Source organism: Micromys minutus (genome assembly GCF_963924665.1).
Source record: "Micromys minutus genome assembly, chromosome: 16".
NCBI lineage: Eukaryota > Metazoa > Chordata > Mammalia > Rodentia > Muridae > Micromys > Micromys minutus.
The window spans coordinates 15,603,176-15,625,203 of NC_137985.1; the positions used below are offsets into that span (position 1 = coordinate 15,603,176).

The 22,028-nt window shown below is 36.9% G+C and overlaps 1 protein-coding gene across 1 annotated transcript; it reads right to left on the reverse strand.

Moving 5' to 3' along the window:
* Nucleotides 1-20,832: 20,832 nt before the first annotated feature.
* LOC308430884 (olfactory receptor 7D4-like) lies at nt 20,833-21,774 on the reverse strand (the record flags this gene model as incomplete). The annotated part of the gene is made up of 1 exon (XM_080930161.1): nt 20,833-21,774. The coding sequence occupies one exon, from the start codon at nt 21,772-21,774 to the stop codon at nt 20,833-20,835; it is 942 nt and encodes a 313-aa protein (XP_080786287.1).
* Nucleotides 21,775-22,028: the final 254 nt, after the last annotated feature.

The window sequence follows — 22,028 nt, forward strand, 5'->3', positions numbered from 1 at the left end:
AGGCATCCTCACTTGGGCTGTTCTGCTTGTTGACCTTCTTGAGTTCTGGGAATGTATCTTAGGTATTCCATCCTTTTTTTTTTTTTTTTTTTTTTTTTTTTTTGCTAATATTCACATATTAGTGAGTACATACTGTGCATGTCCTTTCAGGTCTGAGTTACCTCACTCAGGATGGTATTTTCTAGTTCCATCCATTTTCCTGCAAAGCTCAGGATGTCCTCGTACTTAATGGCTTAATTCATTCCATTGCATAAATGAACCACATTTTCGGTATCCATTCTTTTGTCATGGGACATCTGGTTTATTCAGCTTCTGGCTATTACAAATAAGGCTGCTATGAACATAGTAGAAACTGGCATGGTGGGCATCTTTTGGTTATATTCCCAAGAGTGGTATTACTGGGTCTTTAGGTAGATCTATTTTCCAATTTTCTGAGGAAGCTTCAATTGATTTCCAGAGTGGATGTACCAGTTTCCAATTTCACCAGCAATGGAGGAGTGTTCCTCTTTCTCCACATCCTTGCCAACATGTGTTGTCACCGGGGGTTTTGATCTTAGCCATTCTGATTGGTATGAGGTGGGATCTCAGGATCATTTTTGATTTGCATTTCTCTGATCACTAAAGCCTTTGAACCTTAAGGTGCTTCTCAGCCATTCGAGATTCCTCTGTTGTGAATTGTTGGTTTAGTTCTATAAGGCTGGGGAATTACCATCCCTGACCTAAAGCTCTACTACAGAGCAATGGTGATAAAAACTGTATGGTAGTGGTACAGAGACAGAATGGTTGATCAGTGCAATAGAATTGAAGACCCAGAAATAAAACCAAACACTTAGGCACACTTGATCTTTGACAAAGAAGCTAATAATATATAATGGCAAAAGGAAAACATCTTCAATAAATGGCACTGGTCTAACTGGCTGTATGTAGAAAAATGAAAATAGATACATATTTGTCACCTTGCACAAAGCTCAAGTCCAAGTGGATCAAGGACCTCAACATAAAACCAGATACACTGAATCTAATAGAAGAGAAAGTGGCAAAGAGCCTTGAACTCATTGGTCAGGGAGAAATTTTCTAAACAGAACTCCAGTTGCCTGTGTGCTAAGACCAAGAATTGATAAATGGAACCTTCTGAAACTGGAAATCTGTAAAGCAAAGGACATAGTCAATAAGACAAACCTGCAACCTATAGACTGGGAAAATTTTTTTACTAATCACACATCAAAAATATATAAAGAACTCAAGAAGCTAACCACCAAAAATCCAAACAACCCAATCAAAAAATTGATGTTGACTTTTAAACAGAGATATGTGTGTGTGTCATTCTGAGAAAAGGCTCTTGGGAAAAAAAAAATGTCTGAATTTTGTTTTTTAATTCATTGTGTGACCCTGAAGATGAAAATCATAGTCTAACATGATAGAATAGAGAAGTCACAGATATTTTAGTATGTATTGTTGCTTCCAAAAGAGTACATTGGTACTCAGTTCATTACATCTAGACTTTTTGTTCCCTGAGAAAACAATAAAATTACAAATTTACAATGGTACTGATATTTGTTTCCCTGTTTGTTTTATTGGTTGGAAGTTAGCTTCCTGCCCTTTTGGATGCTGTCCAAAAGTGATAACTCCTTTCTCTAAAAAGTTAATCACTGCTAACTTTATGTAAAGGTTTAGTGGGTATGCTATTAGGACCAGATTTTTAAGTACTTTAAATCAAGTGGCCTTATAGCATGTCAAGTTGATGTATTATGCTTGAACAGGTATATATAGTTACACTCCAGGTTACTGTAGGAGTTCATCCCAATAAACTATCATTAGTCAAAAACATAGTAATTCCATCACTAGACCTGAATTCCCTCCACAGTAAAGTTCCTTCTATTTTTATTGTACATTTGTAAACATGAAAATCCTAACTAGACCTAACAGGTATCAGTTTTTTTATAATTCCAAGGAAGCAAATACTGTCATCATTTCCAGTTCACATGTACAGCATCTGAGACAAGAAAGTGAAGCTAGCCTAAAACCAGTTTGCCAGCCAATACTTCTTGGGCTTTAAACCCTTACTCAGTCATGAGTACTTCTTTTATGACAGCATTATTCTTTGATACCTAAGATTCAAAGTAGGGACTCAAAATTTTATTGAGGTGAGACTTTTCTTCTAGTTGGTATCAGGGCATCTGAGGCATTTGTTATATATCAGATAATAGTTTTAAGCATAGACCTGAGAGGGTATGTGTAGTTTAAGTAGCCAATCAATGAGATTGGAAAATCTTTTGTTTAAGGTTGAACAGGGGTGTTGTAACTGTGTTTTGTAAGTTGAAGAACAGAATTTTTGGCAGTTCCCGAGCAGTAGAGTACTATTCTTGGCAGATATTTAGCATCCACGGCATGGTTTAAACAGCAAGCTTGCATACCTGGTGTTAGGGTTATACCAGGAAGTTGGTCTGGAAGACTGCCTGTTATTCTCAGTGAATTGGGGAGTCAGTGGAGGTTTAGTTTTGTATTATTTAGGACAGCGTTATGGCTGTTTGACCTAGACTGGTTTTGAAATACTGTTCAAGTGACATTGTCCTTTGTCAGCCTCTCTGAATAGCTGAGACCATAGTTTATTGGATCTTTGGATGGGAGTCTTGGTAACTTTACATTAATATTTTCTTAAAAGCTCATACTGGCTTCTAAGTTGATAAAGTAGAAGGGACTCAGGTACCAGGAGAAACTTGTTATAACGGCTTTCAGACCAGATTAATGATAGGTGTGACCAGGAGCAAGTCACATTGGTCAATGGTTTCATTTTCCACTTGAAATAGTAATCCTCTCATTTCACAGGGTATGAGATTGCTGGGTCTTGGCAATGAAATATCAAGGTCTTTTTCTTTTTTTAATTTAAGACCTATTTTATGTGTTTGAGTACTTCATGGATGTTTGTGTATCATGTGCATGCCTGGTCCCTGCAAGGCCAGAAGAGAGTGTTTGTTTCCCTGGAATTGAATCACTGACGATTGTGAGCTGTTCTAGCTGCCAAACCCAGAACAGCTGTTAAAGCAGCAAGATATAACCGTTGAGGCTTCTCTTTACTTCTGCTAAGACATTTCTATAGTGATGATGTAAAAATACACTGGGTTTTAGAACAAGATTTATAAATACTAGAGAGCTTAGTTCCAAAGTGTGCATCTGAATTAATCATTACATGTGCATATCCCTGATGTCACCTGGTCAAGAAATAATTACCAGAATCTCTTCTTAGCACTTCCAATTATAAGTTGTGCTCAGTTCTCCTTAGTTTTCTGTAATGTTTGTATCGTAAATGATGCTTTGTCTCCTATTATGTTTACTTTATGTGTATGAGAATTAAATCGTGTAACATTTCCTGCAAACATTCATGTTTTAGTTGACTTTAACATTGCTTCTTTGGGGTCTTCCATAAGTAATAGTCTGTTGAGATAAGTTCAGTACCAACATTTTTCATCTACAGATTTTATTGTCTCACTGTGTTAGCTAGTGCTGATGGTAGCAGAGAGAATGTGAATCTTTGCTTAGGACTGAGACATTTAATTTAATCCTCCCAAGTACCCTCCACCTCTGATTCTTTCTTACTCCACAAGGAGTCTGGGTACCCTATGTAAGATACTTAATAGATGGTCTCTCAGATACCAGTAAACAACTAGGTAGGTCTGGTGACACCAGATGCCCATTGTGAAAGGAGTCTTTATGCTGTTTCATAAAATAGGTTATTTAACTCTTTGACCTTGCTACATAGATAAGCAGTAGCAACAACCTCGATACATCCTAAGACTTCTAGTATGTTTGTGCATAGGGATGGAGGCCAAAAGATGCCTGATATTATTTGCACATGATTGTACACTATGCTTTTGGGTTCAAAATACAAGCAGATATACATAGCAACATGATAAAGGGTCTGAGGAAAGCAACCTAAGGATTTACAGCTAAAGATCTAGAATGTTAAATCTCTGCTATGGGTAGTTGATATACCTGGCTGACTTGCCTTTTCAGGAAACAGTGTTACACAGAAGTCCTCAAACTGTTCCAGCTTCATGGTCTTTCAAAATAAAACAAGTAGGAAGAGGGCTTGTTATGTCTGTTTTGACATGTCTTATTTTGCTATGGCAGAGCAATTCCAGCTCTCTTTAGTTCTACCTTTGTTTCTTTCTGTTGTTGCAGGACTTAGAAAAGGTTTGATTAATCATGTCAATGCTTGACTTTCTTTGCTGTTTTTAAAAGCTTACCTTTTTCCAATGCTAGTGATAGAACGCAAGGCTCTGGGCATACTGTGTAACTACTGTACCTTCAAGTGACACAGATGCTCAGACCTTTATTCATAAGTGTTTATACTATGTTTTGCTTTAGTATCTTAAATCTTACCTTTTTTGACATCCCTCCAAACTAAAACAAACGAAAATAACTTTCAGTTTAAGCAATGTATGGTCTTTAGTTTTACATCATCAACTGTCTTGATTTCAGAAGAAAAGACAATTTTAAGATGAATTTAATGGGCATCTCAGATAAATATGCAAACCTTTCATAGACAAATTATGACCTTGGACTTTGATCACAATCTCCACTAAAATGATCATTACTAAAATAGATGATGGGAAGAAAGCAGCGGACTTGGATTCTTTTAGTGATTTAATCTGGTCTCTATTAGAAGAACTCTGCAGTAATGTCATTCACTATTTAGATGACAGGAAGAGATGGAGGCACAGTCAACTAACTAAATGAAAGGTGAGCAAGCGTTCGTAGTTGATCTTCATGTCCTCCAGTTAGTAAAACATTTGGGCTAATGTGTGGTGGACAGAGGAGTTTTAACACCACTCCAGGAATTCTCTTGTTGGGAGTCCCTTTATGTTCTCCACTGAACATTCTACCACAGTTCTTGAGCACATGGATCTGGGTAGACAGTTGTATCTCCCTGAGTGACTATTTAATGAGCCTCAGTCAAAAGTTTACCTAAGCTTATTAGTAAAAGAATTACTGTCACTTACTGGTTCTTGCCTAATGTTAGATAAAAGAATGCATATCCCAGAGGCTTGACCTAATGAGAGAAAAAACTTTCTCAGCTTTGAGAAAAACTGAGCTATTTGTTTAATTAGGAGACTTGGGAGTTCAGTACTGCCTGTCCCTTGTGACCAATTCTTTCCTTCCTTCTAGCCTTCAGTAAGGCTAGGCTAGGCTAATGAATTCTCATGGGTGTATAAGTGGCTTAGGGCTCTTAGATCTCATCACTCTTCTCTGCCAATTCTCAAAGCAAGGAACCTTACATGTTTGCTCAAGGGGGAACATCTAATCGAGGACTAACACAGTCTTGCTGTATTTTTTTTTTTAATAATTTCCTGAGACCCCTCCAGCATAACCCATCTGCCTGGTGTAACATTAGTTAACTTTTAGTCAAGTTGAACTTTTGTCCTTCTCTTGGGACTGCAGTAAGAACACATAGATTCTTTACACTTAGCTTTGGGAAAAGAAAGGCTAATAAAGCATTGCTTTATCCTTAACTGCATAAATGGTAGGAACAAAGATAGCAACACATTAACGTTTAGATAGCATCCCGGAGAGCCAAGAGAGGAGATGTTGAACTTGGGGCTTTTAGACCCAGGGAAAGGTGATGAAAACATTGTGTGTAGAAGGCTTATTAAAATTAGAAATGCCTGAGGAAAAACTGTATTAAGCATTTTTCTAGCATTCATGTGACCCTGGGTTCATTCACCAGGATGAATACAAACACCAAGTCAACCAATAACAGACTTGAATAGGCATGCCAGTATTGATTGCAGAGATACAGGAAGGTTTAAGGGAATCCCATTATTGGTGTAAATAAGAATAGAAGAACTATAAAGATGGAACAATGTGGGACAGCTTGCACACCGTATCAGTGTGCTAGTGCTAATGAAGCCTCTGATTGTTGGTTAAGAGCTACAAAATATAACAAGCTATATTGCTATTCAGAAATTTGTTTCTGCCAGTTTCTTTATACCCCATCAGACATCCACTCGCATGACTACAGAATGGACATCTACTCAGTTTCATGGAAGTAGTATAGATACAAAGGAAGGTCTTATTTTTGTTGGTTTTTCTAACCATCAACTTATGCAAAATAGTATGATATATATATTATGATTCATGTGATTTTCTAGTGCAACCTACTGGCAAAATAAACACATCTGCAGAAACAATTAATTGTAGTACAGAATGTGGAGACTACCCTGTAGATTATCCTGGGAATGAGAAGGAAACAGTTTTCACTGGAAGAAAACTTGGCAACTGATGTTCTAAGCAGGTAGAGTTGTCAAGGAGGCTAGAACCCCCCATATTTCATAAGACTTAAATCTTTTGCAAAACAATTGAAAGCCTACTCTTAACCAGTTCATGCCTGAAGGATCTCAAAAAGGGATATTTAGTGAATGTTTCTGGTTTATCTTCTGGAGCACAATAATTTTACAAGCCCTAATTATTAGCTTAGTGCATATTCTGTAACAATACAGACTCAATAACATCTTCGAAAAGTCTGTCTTGTAAATGTCTGAGCTTTCCTTTTTTTCATTCTTTTTTTTCTTCTAAATTCTCCCTACCCCGTCTCTTTCTGCCCCCCCCCCGTCTCTTCCTTCCTCTTTTACCCTACATATCCTTTGTGTGAGTATATGTAGACATGTATGTATCTATATATACATATATGTATATATGTATGTATTCCCTAACAGGAACCAGCACAGAAACATAATCTGCTTGTACTTAAGAATATGATTTTGACCAGGGAAAAAATAGGAGCAAAAAGACAAGTTACAAAATTTTTTGGAGACTATCTTGAAGGTAGTGATGGTTTTATGGGTATAGAAATGTTAAAACTTAAGTGTAATTTTTTTCTATACCAAAAGTATCTATCTCATCTCAGTAAAATTATTCACTCTTATTTATAAATTCATAACATAAACAAAGTGGTTTATGATAGACCACAATAAGAATAGCTACCACAAAAAAGGGTGTGTGTGTGTGTGTGTGTGTGTGTGTGTGTGTGTGTGTGTGTGTGTGTACGAGGTCCAGTTTTGTATTTGGAGGAAGGGGTATTCTGGAGTGAAAAAATAGGTGGTTCTCTTAATTTGTAACTGTTTCTTTTGCCTTTTCTTGGACTTTGTTCTGCCTTCTGTTTGTTTTTTGTCATAGTACAATATTTGTATATTATTATATCATTATTTCTTAGACGCCAGAATATGGCTCTGCCAGACAGGAGGGGAGTTTAGAAGGAATAAATGGTGGGGAAAATATAATTAGAATATATTATATTAAAATTGTCTTTAATACAGGGAAAAATCTTGCTTAGGACTTGTTAACAAAAAGTAAAACTAAGTTATAAAAGTGTTTCTACATATGAATATTTAGAAAGTATGAGAGAAGTATGTGCTATAATTGAGGGTTGGGATTACTGAGCAAATGTTTCTTCTTTTTTTTTTTAAACAACTTTATTTTACAAAACAAAGATAAATGTACAGATTTTAAACATTTTTTGCTTAAAATTATACATTTTTTGTCAGTACTTTTATTTCAGATTTTAACATAATATTTACATAAAAGTATATGAATATATTTTTTAGTCAGTACTTGATTTTTTTCAAGGTTTGATTGTATGCCTTCAAAACTTAATAGTTACAATGAGCTAAAGTACATGTAAAACAAAATGTAACATGGAAATAGTTAAAGTTTTCTTGTTTTGTAAATATTTTTGTTTTGTTTTGTTTTGTTTTCTTTATTTCTTGGACTTCATACAGTCTGTGAGTTGTTTCTGGGGGAGTGCAAACCTCTGGGGTTAGCATCCCACTATCAGTGACTGCATATTATGTCTGTTCTTTTGTGACTGGGTTATCTCACTCAGGATGATATTCTTTAGATGCAGCCATTTTCTTAAGAATTTGGTTAAGTCATTGTTTCTGGTGGCTGAGTAGTATTCCATTGTGTATATGTACCACAATTTTTGTATCCATTCATCTTCTGAAGGACATCTGGTTTCCTTCCAGCTTCTGGCTATTATAAATAGAGCCGCTATGAACATTGTGGTGCATATATCTTTGTTGTGTATTAAAGTGTCTCTGGGGTATATGCCCAGGAGTGGAATAGCTGGGTCTTCAGGTAGTACTATATCCAATATTCTGAGGTATCGCCAGACAGATTTCCAGAGTGGTTGTATTAGCTTGCAACCCCACCAACAGTGGAGAAGTGTTCCTCTTTCTCCACAGCCTCGCCAGCATCTGCTGTCATCTGAGTTTTGGATCTTGGCCAATCTGACTGGTGTGAGGTGGAATCTCAGGGTTGTTTTGATTTGCATTTCCCTGATGGCTAAGGATGTCGAGCACTTCCTCAGATGTTCCTTGGCCATTCGGTGTTTCTCAACTGAAAACGTTTTGTTTAGCTCTGTACCCCATTTTTTAATAGGGTTATTTGATTATCTGGTGTCTAGGTTTTTCAGTTCCTTGTACACCTTGGATATTAGGCCTCTATCTGATGTGTTGGTAAAGATCTTTTCCCATTCTGTTGGTTGCCGTTTTGTTTTCTTGACGATGTCCTTAGCCTTACAGAAAATTTGCAATCTCATTAAGTACCATTTGTTAATCTTTGACCTTAGAGCTTGAGCCATTGGTGTTTTGTTAAGGAAATTTTTTCCTGTGCCTATGTGTTCTAAGGTTTTTTCTACTTTCTCATCTAATAGTTTCAGTGTATCTGGTTTAATGTGGAGATCTTTGATCTACTTACACTTGAGCTTTGTACAAGGAGATAAGAAAAGGTCTATTTTCATTCTTTTTGCATGCTGAGTGCCAGTTGGACCAGCACCATTTGTCGAATAGGCTGTCCTTTTTCCATTGAATGTTTACTGCTCCTTTGTCAAAAATCAGGTGACCATATACATGAGGGCTCATTTCTAGATCTTCTATTCTATTCCATTGATCCACTTGCCTATTTCTATACCAGTACCATGCAGTTTTCAGCACAATTGCCTTGTAATATAGCTTGAGGTCAGGGATAGTGATTCCCGCAGATGTTTTTTTGTTGTTGAGGATGGATTTTGCTATTCTAGGTCTTTTGTTATTCCATATGAAATTGCACATTGATCTTTCCAATTCCATGAAGAACTGGGTTGGAATTTTGATGGGGATTGCATTGAATCTGTAGATTGCTTTTGGTAGGATGGCCATTTTTAAAATGTGATTTTTCCAATCCATGAGCATGGGAGATCTTTCTATTTTCTGAGATCCTCCTCAACTTCTTTCTTTAGAGGTTTGAAGTTTTTGTCATACAGTCCTTCACTTGCTTAGTTAGAGTCACACCAAGGTATTTCATAGTTTTTGTGACAATTGTGAAGGGTACCTTTTCCCTAATTTCTTTCTCCACATGTTTGTCTTTTGAGTATAGGAAGGCTACTTATTTTTTTGAGTTAATTTTGTATCCAGCCACTTTGTTGAACTTGTTTATCAGCTGTAGGAGTTCTCTGGTGGAATTTTTGGGGTCACTCAAGTACACTATCATGTCATTGGCAAAGAGTGATGCTTTTATCTCTTCCTTTCCGATTTGTATCCCCTTGATCTCCTTTTGCTGTCTAATTGCTCCAGCCAGGTCTTCCAGTACTATGTTGAATAGGTAGGGGGAGAGTGGGCAGCCTTGTCAAGTCCCTGATTTTAGTGGGATTGTGTCAAGTTTCTCTCCATTAAGTTTGATGTTCGCTGTTGGTTTGCTGTGTATTGCTTTTATTATGTTTTAAGTATGGGCCTTGTATTTCTGTTCTTTCCAGGACTTTTAACATGAAGGGTGTTGGATTTTGTCGAATGCTTTCTCAGCGTCTAGTGAGATGACCATGTGATTTTGGTCTTTGAGTTTGTTTATATGGTTGATTACATTGATGGATTACCTTATGTTAAACCATGCCTGCATCCCAGGGATGAAGACTACTTGGTCATGATGAATGATCGTTTTGATGTGTTCTTGGATTCGGTTTGCAAGGATTTTGTTGAGTATTTTTGCATCAATGTTCATAAGTGAGATTGGTCTGAAGTTCTCTTTCCTTGTAGGGTCTTTGTGTGGTTTAGGTAGGAGGGTTATTGTAGCCTCAAAAAATGAGTTGGGTAATATTCCATCTGATTCTATCTTTTGGAATAGTTTGGAGAGTATTGGTGTTATATCCCCAATATATGTCTGATAAAATTCTGCACTGAACCCGTCTGGACCTGGGATTTTTTTTGGTTGGGAGGCTTATGATGACTTCTTCTATTTCTTTAGGTGTTATAGGGTTATTTAGATGGTTTACTTGGTCCTGGTTTAACTTTGGGACCTTGTATCTGTCTAGGAATTTGTCCATTTTCTCCTGATTTTCCAATTTTGTAGAGTATAAGTTTTTATAGTAGAATTTGATGATTTCTTGAATTTCCTCAGTTTTAGTTACGTCGCCACTTTCCTTTCTGATTTTGTTAATTTGGATACTATCTCTTTGCCCTCTAGTTAGTCTGGCTAGGGGTTTATCAATCTTGTTGATTTTCTCAAAGAACCAATTCTTGGTTTTGTTGATTTTTGCAATGGTTCTTTTTGATTCCATTTGGTCTATTTCTGCCCTAATTTTGATAATTTCTTGCCGTCTACTCTTTTTGGGTATATCTGCTTCCTTTTTTTCTAGGGCTTTTAGCTGTGCTGTCAGGTTGCTGATGTGAGCTCTCTCCAGTTTCTTTTTGGAAGCTCTTAGGGCTATGAGTTTTCCTCTCAATACTGCTTTCATTGCATCCCATAGGTTTGAATATGTTGTGTTTTCGTTTTCGTTGAATTCTAGAAAAATCCTTAATTTCTTTCTTTATTTCTTTTTTGACCCTGCTATTTTTTAACAGTGTGTTGTTTAGTTTCCATGTGTATGTGGGCTTTTTGTTTTCTTTGTTGTTGTTAAAGACCAGCTGTAGACCATGGTGATCTGAGATGATGCATGGGAGTATTTCAATCTTCTTATATCGATGGAGGCTCGTTCTGTGTCCAATTATGTGGTCAATTTTCAAGAAGGTGCCATGGGGTGTTGAGAAGAAGGTGTATTCTTTTACTTTAGGATAGTATGTTCTGTATATATCTATTAATTCTAGTTGGTTCAAAGTCTCTGCTAGTTTTGCAGTGTCCTTGTTCAGTTTCTGTTTCCCTGATCTGTCCATTGGTGAGAGTGGGGTATTAAAGTCTCCCACTATTATTGTGTGGGGTTAAATGTATTTTTTGAGCTTTAGTAAAGTTTCTTTTTTGAATGTGGGTGATTTTTTATTTGGAGCAGATATGTTAAGGATTGAGAGTTCCTCCTGACAGATTTTCACAGTAATGAGTAAAAAGTGTCCTTCCTTTTCTTTTTTGATAACTTTTGGTTGGAAATTTACTTTATTCGATATTAGAATAGCCACTCCAGCTTGCTTCTTGGAGCTGTTTGCTTGGAAGTTTTTTTCCCACCCTTTTACTCTGAGTTAGTGTCTGTCTTTGTCTCTGAGATGAGTTTCCTTTATGCAGCACAAGGCTGGATTTTGTTTATGTATCCTGTCTGATAGGCTATGTCTCTTTATTGGGGAGTTGAGACCATTTATGTTAATAGATATATAGGAATAGTTGTTTCTGTTTCCTGCCATTATTGCTTTTTTGGGTTGAGTTGTGTCTGTGATTTTTTCTTCTTTTAGTTTTCTTGTTTAGGAGTTTTCTTGTTCTTACTAGGCTGTATTTTCCCTCATTGTATTGGGTTTTCCACCTATAATTCGTTGTAGTGCTGGGTTAGTGGTCAGATATTGTGTGAATTTTGATTTGTCTTGAAATATTTTCGTCTCTCCATCGATGGTGATTGATAGTTTTGCTGGGTATAGCAGCTTGGGCTGGCACTTGTGCTCTCTTAAGGAGTGCATATTGTCTGTCCAGGCTCTTCTAGCTTTCATAGTCTCTGTTGAGAAATTGGGTTTGAGTCTGATTGGTCTGCCTTTATATGTTACCTGACCTTTTTCCCTTACTGCTTTTAGTATTCTTTCTTTGCTTTGGTCACTTGATGTTTTTACTATTATGTGTCGGGAGGTATTTCTTTTCTGGTCCAACCTATTTGGAGTTCTGAAGGCTTCTTTTATGTTCATGGTCATCTCATTCTTGAGGGTAGGGAAGTTTTCTTCTGTGATTTTGTTGAAGATATTTACTGTGCCTCTTAGTTGATACTCTTCTCCCTCTTCTATTCCTATTATCCTTAGTTTTGGTCTTCTCATTGTGTCTTCAATTTTTTTGACATTTTGGGTTAGGAGCTTTTTGTTTTTTGCATCTTCTCTGGCTGTTTTGTCTATGTTTGCAATGTTGTATTCTGCCCCCGAGATTCTCTCTTCGATCTCTTGTAATCTATTGGAAATGCTTGCTTCTGTGACTCCTGATTTCTTTTTAGGTGTTCTACCTCTAGTGTTATTTCTTTTAGTGTTTTCTTTATTGGGTCTTCCAATGTTTTTTTTTTTTTTTTTTTAGTTAAACAACTTTATTTTAATAAAGATAAATTACAGGTTTTAAGCATTTTTGCATAAAAGTATACAAATACATTTTTCTCAATACTTGGGTTTTTTTTTTTAAGGTTTGAAAGATCCTTACTACTTACAATGAGCTTAAAGTACAGGTAAAACAAGATGTAACCGGGAATTAATCATAGTTTTCTTGCTGTGCAAAGATTAAGCATAATGGTTTTCCATTTTCTGTCTTTTTTTTTTTTTTTTTCCTTGAACTTCATATAGTCTGTGAGTTGTGTCTGGGGTGTTCTGAGCTTTCTGGGGTTAGTATCCAATTATCAGTGACTGCATATTATGTCTGTTGTTTTGTGCCTGGGTTGTCTCACTCAGGATGATAATCTCTTTTTGCATCCATGTTCATAACAATTTTATAAAGTCATTGTTTCTGATAGCTGACTAGTACTCCATTATGTAAATGTACAACAAGTTTTGTATCCATTCATCTACTGAAGGACATTTGGGTCATTTCCAGCTTCTGGCTGTTATAAATAGGGCTGCTATGAACCTTGTGGTGCATGTGTCTTTGTTATATGTTGGAAATTATCTGGGATATATGCCCAGAAGTGGTATAACTGGGTCATCGGGTAGTACTATGTCCAATTTTTTGAGGAATCGCCAGACTGATTTCCAGAGTGGTTGTACCAGTTTACAATCCCACCAACAGTGGAGAAGTGTTCCTCTTTCTCTACATCCTTGCCAGCATCTGCTGTCATCTGAATTTTTGATCTTAGGCATTCAGACTGGTTTGAGGAGGAATCAATCTCAGGGTTGTTTAGATTTGCATTTCCCTGATGGCTGAGGATGTGGAGCACTTACTTAGATGCTTCTCAACCATTCTATATTCCTCAATTGAGAACTTTTTGTTTAGCTCTGTACACCATTTTTAATTGGGTTGTTTGATTCTCTGGTGTCTAGCTTAAGTTCTTTGTATACCGTGGATATTACACCTCTATCTGATGTGGGGTTGGTAAAGCTCTTTTGCCAAACTGTTGGCTGCCGTTTTGTTTTCGTGACAGTGTCCTTAGCCTTACAGAAACTTTGCAATCTCATTAAGTCCCATTTGTCAATATTTGACCTTAGAGCGCGAGCCATTCGTGTCTTGTTTAGGAAGTTTATTCCTGTACCTATGTGTTCTAAAGTTTTCCCTACTTTCTCTTCTAATAATTTTAGTGTACCTGTTTTAATGTGGAGGTGATCTTTGATCCACTTGCACTTTAGCTTATACAGGGAGATAAGAAAAGATCTATTTTCATTCTTCTGCATGCTGAGTGCCACTAGGACCAACACCATTTGTTGAAGAGGCTGTCCTCTTTCCATTGAATGTTTACAGCTTCTTTGTCAAAAATCAGGTGATTATGTATGTGAGAGCTCATTTCTCGATCTTCTATTCCATTGATCCACATGCCTATCTCTGTACCAGTACCATGCTGTTTTTTAGCACAATTGCCTTGTAATATAGCTTGAGTTAGGGATAGTGATTCCCGCAGATGTTTTCTTCTGTTTGAGGAGGAATTTCACTATTTTAGGTGTTTTGTTATTCCTGATGAAATTACACATTGTTCTTTCCAACTCTATGAAGAATTAGGTTGGAATTTTGATGGGGATTGCATTGAATCTGTAGATTGCTTTCGGTAAGATGGCCATTTTTACAATGTTGATCCTTCCAATTCATGAGCATGGGAGATCTATTTTCTGAGATCTTCCTCAGTTTTCTTCTTTAGAGATTGGAAGTTGTTGTCCTCCAGGTCCTTCACTTGCTTAGCTAGAGTCACACCAAGGTATTTCATATTGTTTGTGACTATTGTAAAGGATATCTTTTCCCTAATTTCTTTCTCTGCATGTTTGTCTTTTGAGTACAGGAAGGCTACTGATTTGTTTGAGTTAATTTTATATCCAGCCACTTTGCTGGACTTTTTTTATCAGCTGTAGAAGTTCTCTGGTGGAATTTGTGGGGTCACTTAATTACACTATCTTGTCATCTGCAGACAGTGGTGTTTTTACTTCTTCCTTTCCAATTTTTTATCCCTTTGATTTTCTTTTGCTGTCTAATTGCTCCAGCCAGGACTTACAGTACTATGATGAATAGATAGGGGGAGAGTGGGCATCCTTGTCGAGTGCCTGATTTTAGTGGGATTAATTCAAGTTTCCCATCATTTAGTTTGATGTTGGCTGTTGATTTGTTGTATATTGCTTTTACTATGTTTAGGTATGGGCCTAAAATTCCTGTTCTTTCTAAGACTTTTAACATTGAAGAGGTGTTGAATTTTGTCAAATGTGTTCTCAGCATCTAGTGGGATGACCATGTGGTTTTTACATTGAGTTTGTTTATATGGTGGATTATGTTGATAGATTTTTGTATATTAAGCCATCCCTGAATCCCAGGGATGAAACCTACTTGATCATGCTGAATGATCCTTTTTATGTTCTTGGATTCAGTTTGCAAGGATTTTGTTGAGTACTTTTAGATCAGTGTTCATAAGTAAGATTGGTCTGAAGTTCTCTTTCCTTGCTTGGTCTTTGTGTGGGTTAGGAACAAGGGTTTTTGTGGCCTCAAAAATAAATTAGATTGTTTTCCATCTGATTCTATTTTATGGAATAGTTTGAAGAGTATTGGTATTAGGTCGTCAAAATGTCTGATAGAATTCTACACTGAACCCATTTCGATTTGGGCTTTCTTTTGGTTGGGAGGCTTTTGATGACTGCCTGTATTTCTTTCGCTGTTATGGGATTATTTAGATGGTTTATCTGGTCCTGGTTTAACTTAGTATCTGATATCTGTCTAGGAATTCATCCATTTCCTCCATATTCTCCAGTTTTGTTTAGTATAGGATTTTGTAGTAGGATATGATGATTTTTTGAGTTTCCTCAGTTTCAGTTTGATGTCTCCACATATTATTGATTTTGTTAATATGGATACTCTTTCTTTGCCCTCCAGTTAGTCTGTCTAAGGGTTTTTCAGTCTTGTTAATTTTCTCAAATAACCAGCTCTTGGTTTTGTTGATTTTTTCAATGGTTCTTTTTGTTTGTGTTTGGTCAATTTCTGCTCTGAGTTTGATTATTTCTTCCTGTCTACTCCTCTTGTGTGTATCTGCTTCCTTTTGTTCTATAGCATTCAACTGTCCTGTCAAGTAGCTAGTGTATGCTCTCTCCAGTTTCTTTTTGGAATCACTCAGAGCTATGAGTTTTCCTCTCAATACTGCTTTCATTGAATCCCATAGGTTTGGGTATGTTTTGTTTTCGTTTTCATTAAATTCTAGTAAATCCTTAATTTCTTTATTTTTTCTTTGACCATGCTATTGTTTAATTGAGCATTATTTAGTTTCCATATGTATATGGGCTTTTTGTTGTCTTTGTTCTTATTAAAAACCAACCTTAGACCATGGTGATCTGAAAGGATGCATGGGAGTATTTCAATCTTTTTGTATTTATTGAGGCTTTTTTGTGACCTATTATGTGGTCAGTTTTGGAGAAGGTGCCTTGAAGTACTGAGAAGAAGGTGTATTCTTTTGTTTTAGGATGAAATGTTCTGCAGATGTCTATTAATTCCAATTGGTTCATAACCTCTGCCAGTTTCACTGTGTTCTTGTTCAGTTTCTGTTTCCATGATCTGTCCATTGATGAGAGTGAGGTGTTGAGGTCTCCCACTATTATTGTGAGGGTTGCATTTTTTTTTTTTTGAGCTTTAGTAGGGTTTATTTTATGAATATGGGTGCTCTTGTATATGGAGCATATATTTTAATGATTGAGATTTCCTCCAGACAAACTCTTTTTGTAATGAGTAAAAAGTGTCCTTCCTTATCTTTTCGATAACTTTTGGTTGAAAATATACTTCTTTTCTATATTAGAATGGCTACTCCAGCTTGTTTCTGGGGCCCTTTGTTTGGAAGGTTTTTTCCCAGCCTTTTATTCTGAGATAGTGTCTGTCTTTGTCTCTGAGATGAGTTTCCTGTATGCAGCAAATTGCTGGGTTTTGTTTATGTATCCAGTCTGATAGCCTATATCTTATTATTGGGGAATTGAGTCCATTTATGTTAATAGATATTAAGGAATAGTGGTTGTTGTTTCCTGCTATTTTTGTTTTTGGAGGTAGAATTGTGTCTGTGTGTCTTTCTTCTTTTGGTTTTCTTGCTTTGTTATTTTCTTGTTTTTACTAGGATGTAGTTTCCCTCCTTGTATTGGGTTTTCCACCTATAATTTGTTGTAATGCAGGGTTTGTGGTCAGATATTGTATAAATTTAGTTTTGTCTTGGAAAATTTGGTCTCTCCATCTATGGTGATTGAGTGTTTTTCTGGGTATAGCAGCTCTGGCTGATACTTGTGTTCTATTAGGTTCTGCATAATGTCTGTCTAGGATCTTCTAGCTTTCATAGTCTCTGTTGAGAAGTCAGGTGTGTTTCTGATTAGTCTGCATTTATATGTTACATAAACTTTTTCCCTTAGTGCTTTCAGTACTCTGTCTTTGTTGTGGGCACTTGGTGTTTTGACTATTATGTGTCAGGAGGAATTCTTTTCTGGTCCAACCTATTTGGAGTTCTGTAGGCTTGTTTTATGCTCTTGGTCATCTCATTCTTAAGGGTAGGGAAGTTTTCTTCTATGATTTTGTTGAAGATATTTACTGTGCCTCTTAGTTGATATTCTTTGCCCTCTTCTATTCTTATTATCCTTAGGTTTGGTGTTCTCATTGTGTCCTGGATCTCCTGGGTTAGGGGCTATTTGGCTTTTGCATCTTCTCTGACTGTTTTGTCTATGTTTTCAATGCTGTTTTCAGCCCCTGAGATTCCCTTTTTCATCTCTTGTAGTCTGTTGGAGATCTTGCATTTGTGACTCCTGATTTCTTTTTTAGTATTTCTACCTCTAGAGTTATCTCTTTTAGTGTTTTTTTTTATTGTTTCCATTTCCATATTAATTTCCTTCTTCAATTCCTTCATCTCTTTAGTTCTGTTTTCTTCTATTTCTTTGAGTTCTTTGCGTGTTTTTCTTGTTTCCTCTATAAAAGTTTCTATTTCTTTATGATTTTCTTCCTGTTCTTCTTTAAGGATCTATATCATCATCTTGAGGTGTGATTTCCAGTCTGAGGCTTCTTTTTCTGGAGTATTTGTCATTCTGCTTTTTGCCTTGATGGGAAAGCTGGGTTCTGGTGTTGCCAGGTTTTCTTGGTTTCCCCTGGTGTAAGTTCTTCGCTTTCCTATTGCCGTCCTGTTTTCTGTATTTATACTTGGTATTGTTGTCAGTAATTAGTTCTTGTCTCTTTTGTGTACCTGGCCTGTTTCCCTGGATCTCTGCTGTTTTTGGTGGCAGATGGCCTGAGCGCCTGTTCTACATGCAAGGTCCGCTGTGTAGAAACAGGGACCCTAAGGCTGGGTTCCTGCTCCCCTGTACCAATTGGGGGGGCACTTTCGGAGTGCTAGGCACAGACCTCTCTGCTCCCTGGCTACTTGCAGCGCTGTCTCAGCAGGCCTGTGTTCCTGGGTCTCTGCTGTTACTCTTTTCTAATGTTTATTATTATCATTGACCTCTAGTTAATCTACTTCCATAATTGAAGAAGGCGTGCCTGACTTTCAGATTAAGGAGAGCACTGCAGGATAACAACATCTTTATTTCCTCATCTACTATTATGTCCTACTTCAGAAAAAGCAAAATTCTCCCTGAAGGTAGTCAAGATGACTGTAGGTAACAAGGATTTCAAAAGAACAGCATTGGTATGTTTCAGAAGTAATTGTAGCAATATCTTTCTTGTGACAATGTTCGGCTTTGCTAATCTGTCATTTGCACATCCTATTCCTGTTTAAACTACTCTGTTCAATGTGTAGTATGAGACTGAGACCTGAAAGAGGTTTACCGGTAATTTCATATGTGGAATTTGTAACCATGAGATCTACATATGGTAATAATTTTTTTTCTGTACAAGGCTTGTGTTGTTTTGTGCTAGAAGAAGTGCTTTTAGCCAGTGTTCGTTTAGCCAGAAGTAGTCACATGTTTCTATTATTATCTTTTCTATCTTAAGCTCTTAGATTCAATAAGTGATTTCTCATTGGGAAAGTACATTAATTTTCTAACACTTTGCCATTATTTCTAAATAGCAGCACTGCACCAGGCAAGGATTCCTGACTAGGAACCAGTATTTTGGTTTCTGTTTTGAATCTCATGCTTGAATCCTCCGAGTTTGTTTTTTTCTACTTGTCACTTTTCTTGACTTCTGGTTCAGGACAGATCAGTAGATATTACCAAAGGAGATTTTATTCTGAGAGTACTCTAAAGATATTTTAGGTGAATGACCATGACTTAATAGAAGAGCACACATTAATGTCATAAAATGAATTGAGACTATAAACTATGTTAAATCACTGAATATCATAGAATCCTCAGAGAAGCCTGCACCATATGGGGAAGATGTGATTTGTCCTCAAATACCCATAGAGTCCTTGTTTATAAACCTTGTAGTAGAGGAATAACTTCTAAAACAGAAAGCAGAAAATAAAGGTGGCAGTCCACTACAGATCCATGCTCATGAGTGTGTACATCTTGCACACACCCTCCAGTACACACACCTACAATTTCAAACCAGGTAACACATGCCAGAGATCTGTGTTTAAATGGTAAATATTGCTGCAGTAAAAACCATTTTCTCCTGAGAGTCAGTTAGTTTATGTCTTACTCTCAGGTATTTCTTGAGTAATGTAGCTAGAAACTGCTTTCAGAAGTGGCAGGCATGCCATTACAACAATCCCCTTATTGACATGGGATAGGAGGACCAACAAACTATATTGTGTGCACACGCACACATATACATGCATAAATGCCTGCCACTTAACAGGTGTCTGTGTTTAAGTTACATAATGCTGATTCTCTAATCAATTCAGTAATGCTCAGCGTCAGGAAGCTTTTAAATAATTGGTAAAGTTACAAGTAAAATTTCTGAATTTGCCCAAGTCTCTTCCCACTTCTTATCAAATAGATGATTCAGCATTATACAGTCTGACTCATGGTAAGATTTGTTTTGTGATCTGAGTTCCAGATACTTCCCATATGATGTTACAGACATAGATGCTTTGTCTTATCAGCTCAATGGTATAAGGGAATCCTTGTATGGGGCTCTTTAAGTTACAGTTTTAAACATTTTAATATTTTACTATTTTGCGCATTGGTAAATTGTATCTTGATTAAACTATCTTCAAGTCCTCTGGCTTACATCACCAAGTCCTCTCTAACATGCCTCCCACACACAGACAAGTCTCTACAAAAATAAGCCATTGACTTTACATAGTATTACATATATGCCCATGTATATGGGGCCACAATTCTTATGCCCAAACCATCAAAGAAAGATGAAAACTCCCATGAACGGCTCTTCACTTTGGGGTAGAGACTCAAAAGTCTCTCCCCACTCCATGCTGGCTAGGTAATCAAAGCAAGGCAACTTCTATTTCATGTTTGTAAAAAGCAACCAGATGTGAAGATTTGAGAAAGTGGGGCTAGGCAAGGACAATATATTGAGTAAATTATTTTGTGTGTGTGTGTTATATACTGCTATGAAGTTCAGGCTGATTCCTGATTTTTTTTCTACCTCTACATTCTTACTGGTAATTGGTTTATGCTTTTGTTTTATATCTATTAGAACATGCTGATATATATGAATTTATTTGTGTGTGAGAGAGAGGGGGGGAGGGAGAATGGGAGGTGGGGAGAGAGGTGATTATACTGGTTTCAGCCCCAGAATTTTATCTTAGAGCAAAATTCCAATGGGATTCTCACCATAGCTCAGTGACAAACACCAATCTCCATCTACTTTTTTATTTTGAGCTACTAGAGATCAAGTTCAAGACTCTTGTACAGTATACAAAAGCCCTGCCACTGAGCTACACAATCATGACTAATAATAATGACCAAAGGAAGGCTCAGTAAATGCATTTTGTAGGGAAATAAAGGAGGTCATTTTGAGACATTTCTAATATAGGGTTTTGTTTCCCCCAACAAAAACCAAAGAGAACATCTAGCAAGCATTATTCTAGAGACAGTGACTTGAGGAGTTGAGCCAATGATCTATAGGTATATGTTGCATCTCCCTTTTACTGGCTGATTTTTACCTTGTACTCCATCATGCTTGTAAGTATATATTCTTAACATTTGCATAAAGAATCTAGTTACTGGCTACCCATGATTCACCCTGTTTCATTTTTACCTATTCTCATGAAATATTTTATTCTTGTATTTCATGAATAATATTTCTTCTCTGTGTCCTGAGAACATAGACTTATATAACTTGTGCTAAAATACTCTAATCAGCACCCCTCTAGATTTTATTATCTCACTCAAACCTGTCTCCTGTGCTATGAAAAAGTCTTCTAAGGGCCTGTTTTAAGTCCTTGTTCCTTAGGCTGTAGATGAAGGGGTTTAGCATGGGAGCAACCACAGCATACATCACTGAGGTGACTGAACCCTCTCTGGATTTATAGGATGTTTGGGAAGTGAGGTAGACCCCAAGGCCTGTCCCATAGAACAATGAGACCACTGAAAGATGAGAACTACAAGTAGAAAAGGCTCTATACTTTCCCCTAACAGATGAAATGCCCACTATAGAGTTGATGATTTTAGAATATGAGAAAAGAATCCCAGAGAGAGGAATAATACCTACCAAAGCAGTTACACAGTACCGCAGGACGTCATTGGCGTATGTGTCTGAGCAGGCAAGCTTGAGAATCTGAGCAAGTTCACAGAAGTAGTGGGGGATCTCTCTTTTCTTACAGAAAGACACCCTCAAAAACATTAAAGTTTGCAGCAATGAATAGGCCAGGCAGATTAGCCAAGACAGTAGAAGGAGACTACCACAAATGTAAGGGCTCATTACAATCATGTAGTGTAAGGGGTGACATATGGCCACAAACCTATCATAAGCCATTACTGTCAGTAACAAACTATCCAATCCAGAAAAAAACATGGAAAAATACATCTGAGTGAGGCAGGCTTCATAGGTTATGGATTTATTCTGTGCCTGGATGTTCACTAACATCTTGGGGACTGTGGTGGATATGAAGCAAATGTCTGTAAAAGATAAGTTTGAGAGAAAGAAATACATTGGAGTCTGGAGGTGGGCATCAGAGCTAATGATCAGGATGATAAGCATATTTCCTATGATGCAGACCAAATAAATGAACAGGAAGAGCCCAAATAGAAGAGGCTGGATATCATTTTCTTTGGAAAGTCCCAGAAGGATGAATTTTGAAGTAGCTGTGATGTTTTCTAGCTCCATATAATTTAGTCTTTACCTGGAATAAGCAAGCATAGATACAATGAATGCATCATTCATGAGCATTGTATTTTATCCTGGTTTTCATTTGCTTTACTGCCCAAGACTGCTGTTTCTACCACCACTACCCACAATGCCTGCCCACTGCAACTTTCCTGCTGATAGTAATCAATATCTTCTATGTAATTGCTGAAAACAAACCCATTTTCATGAGCATCTCCCCTCTGCATTGTAGTAGATGCCTCTAAGTGTCCCAA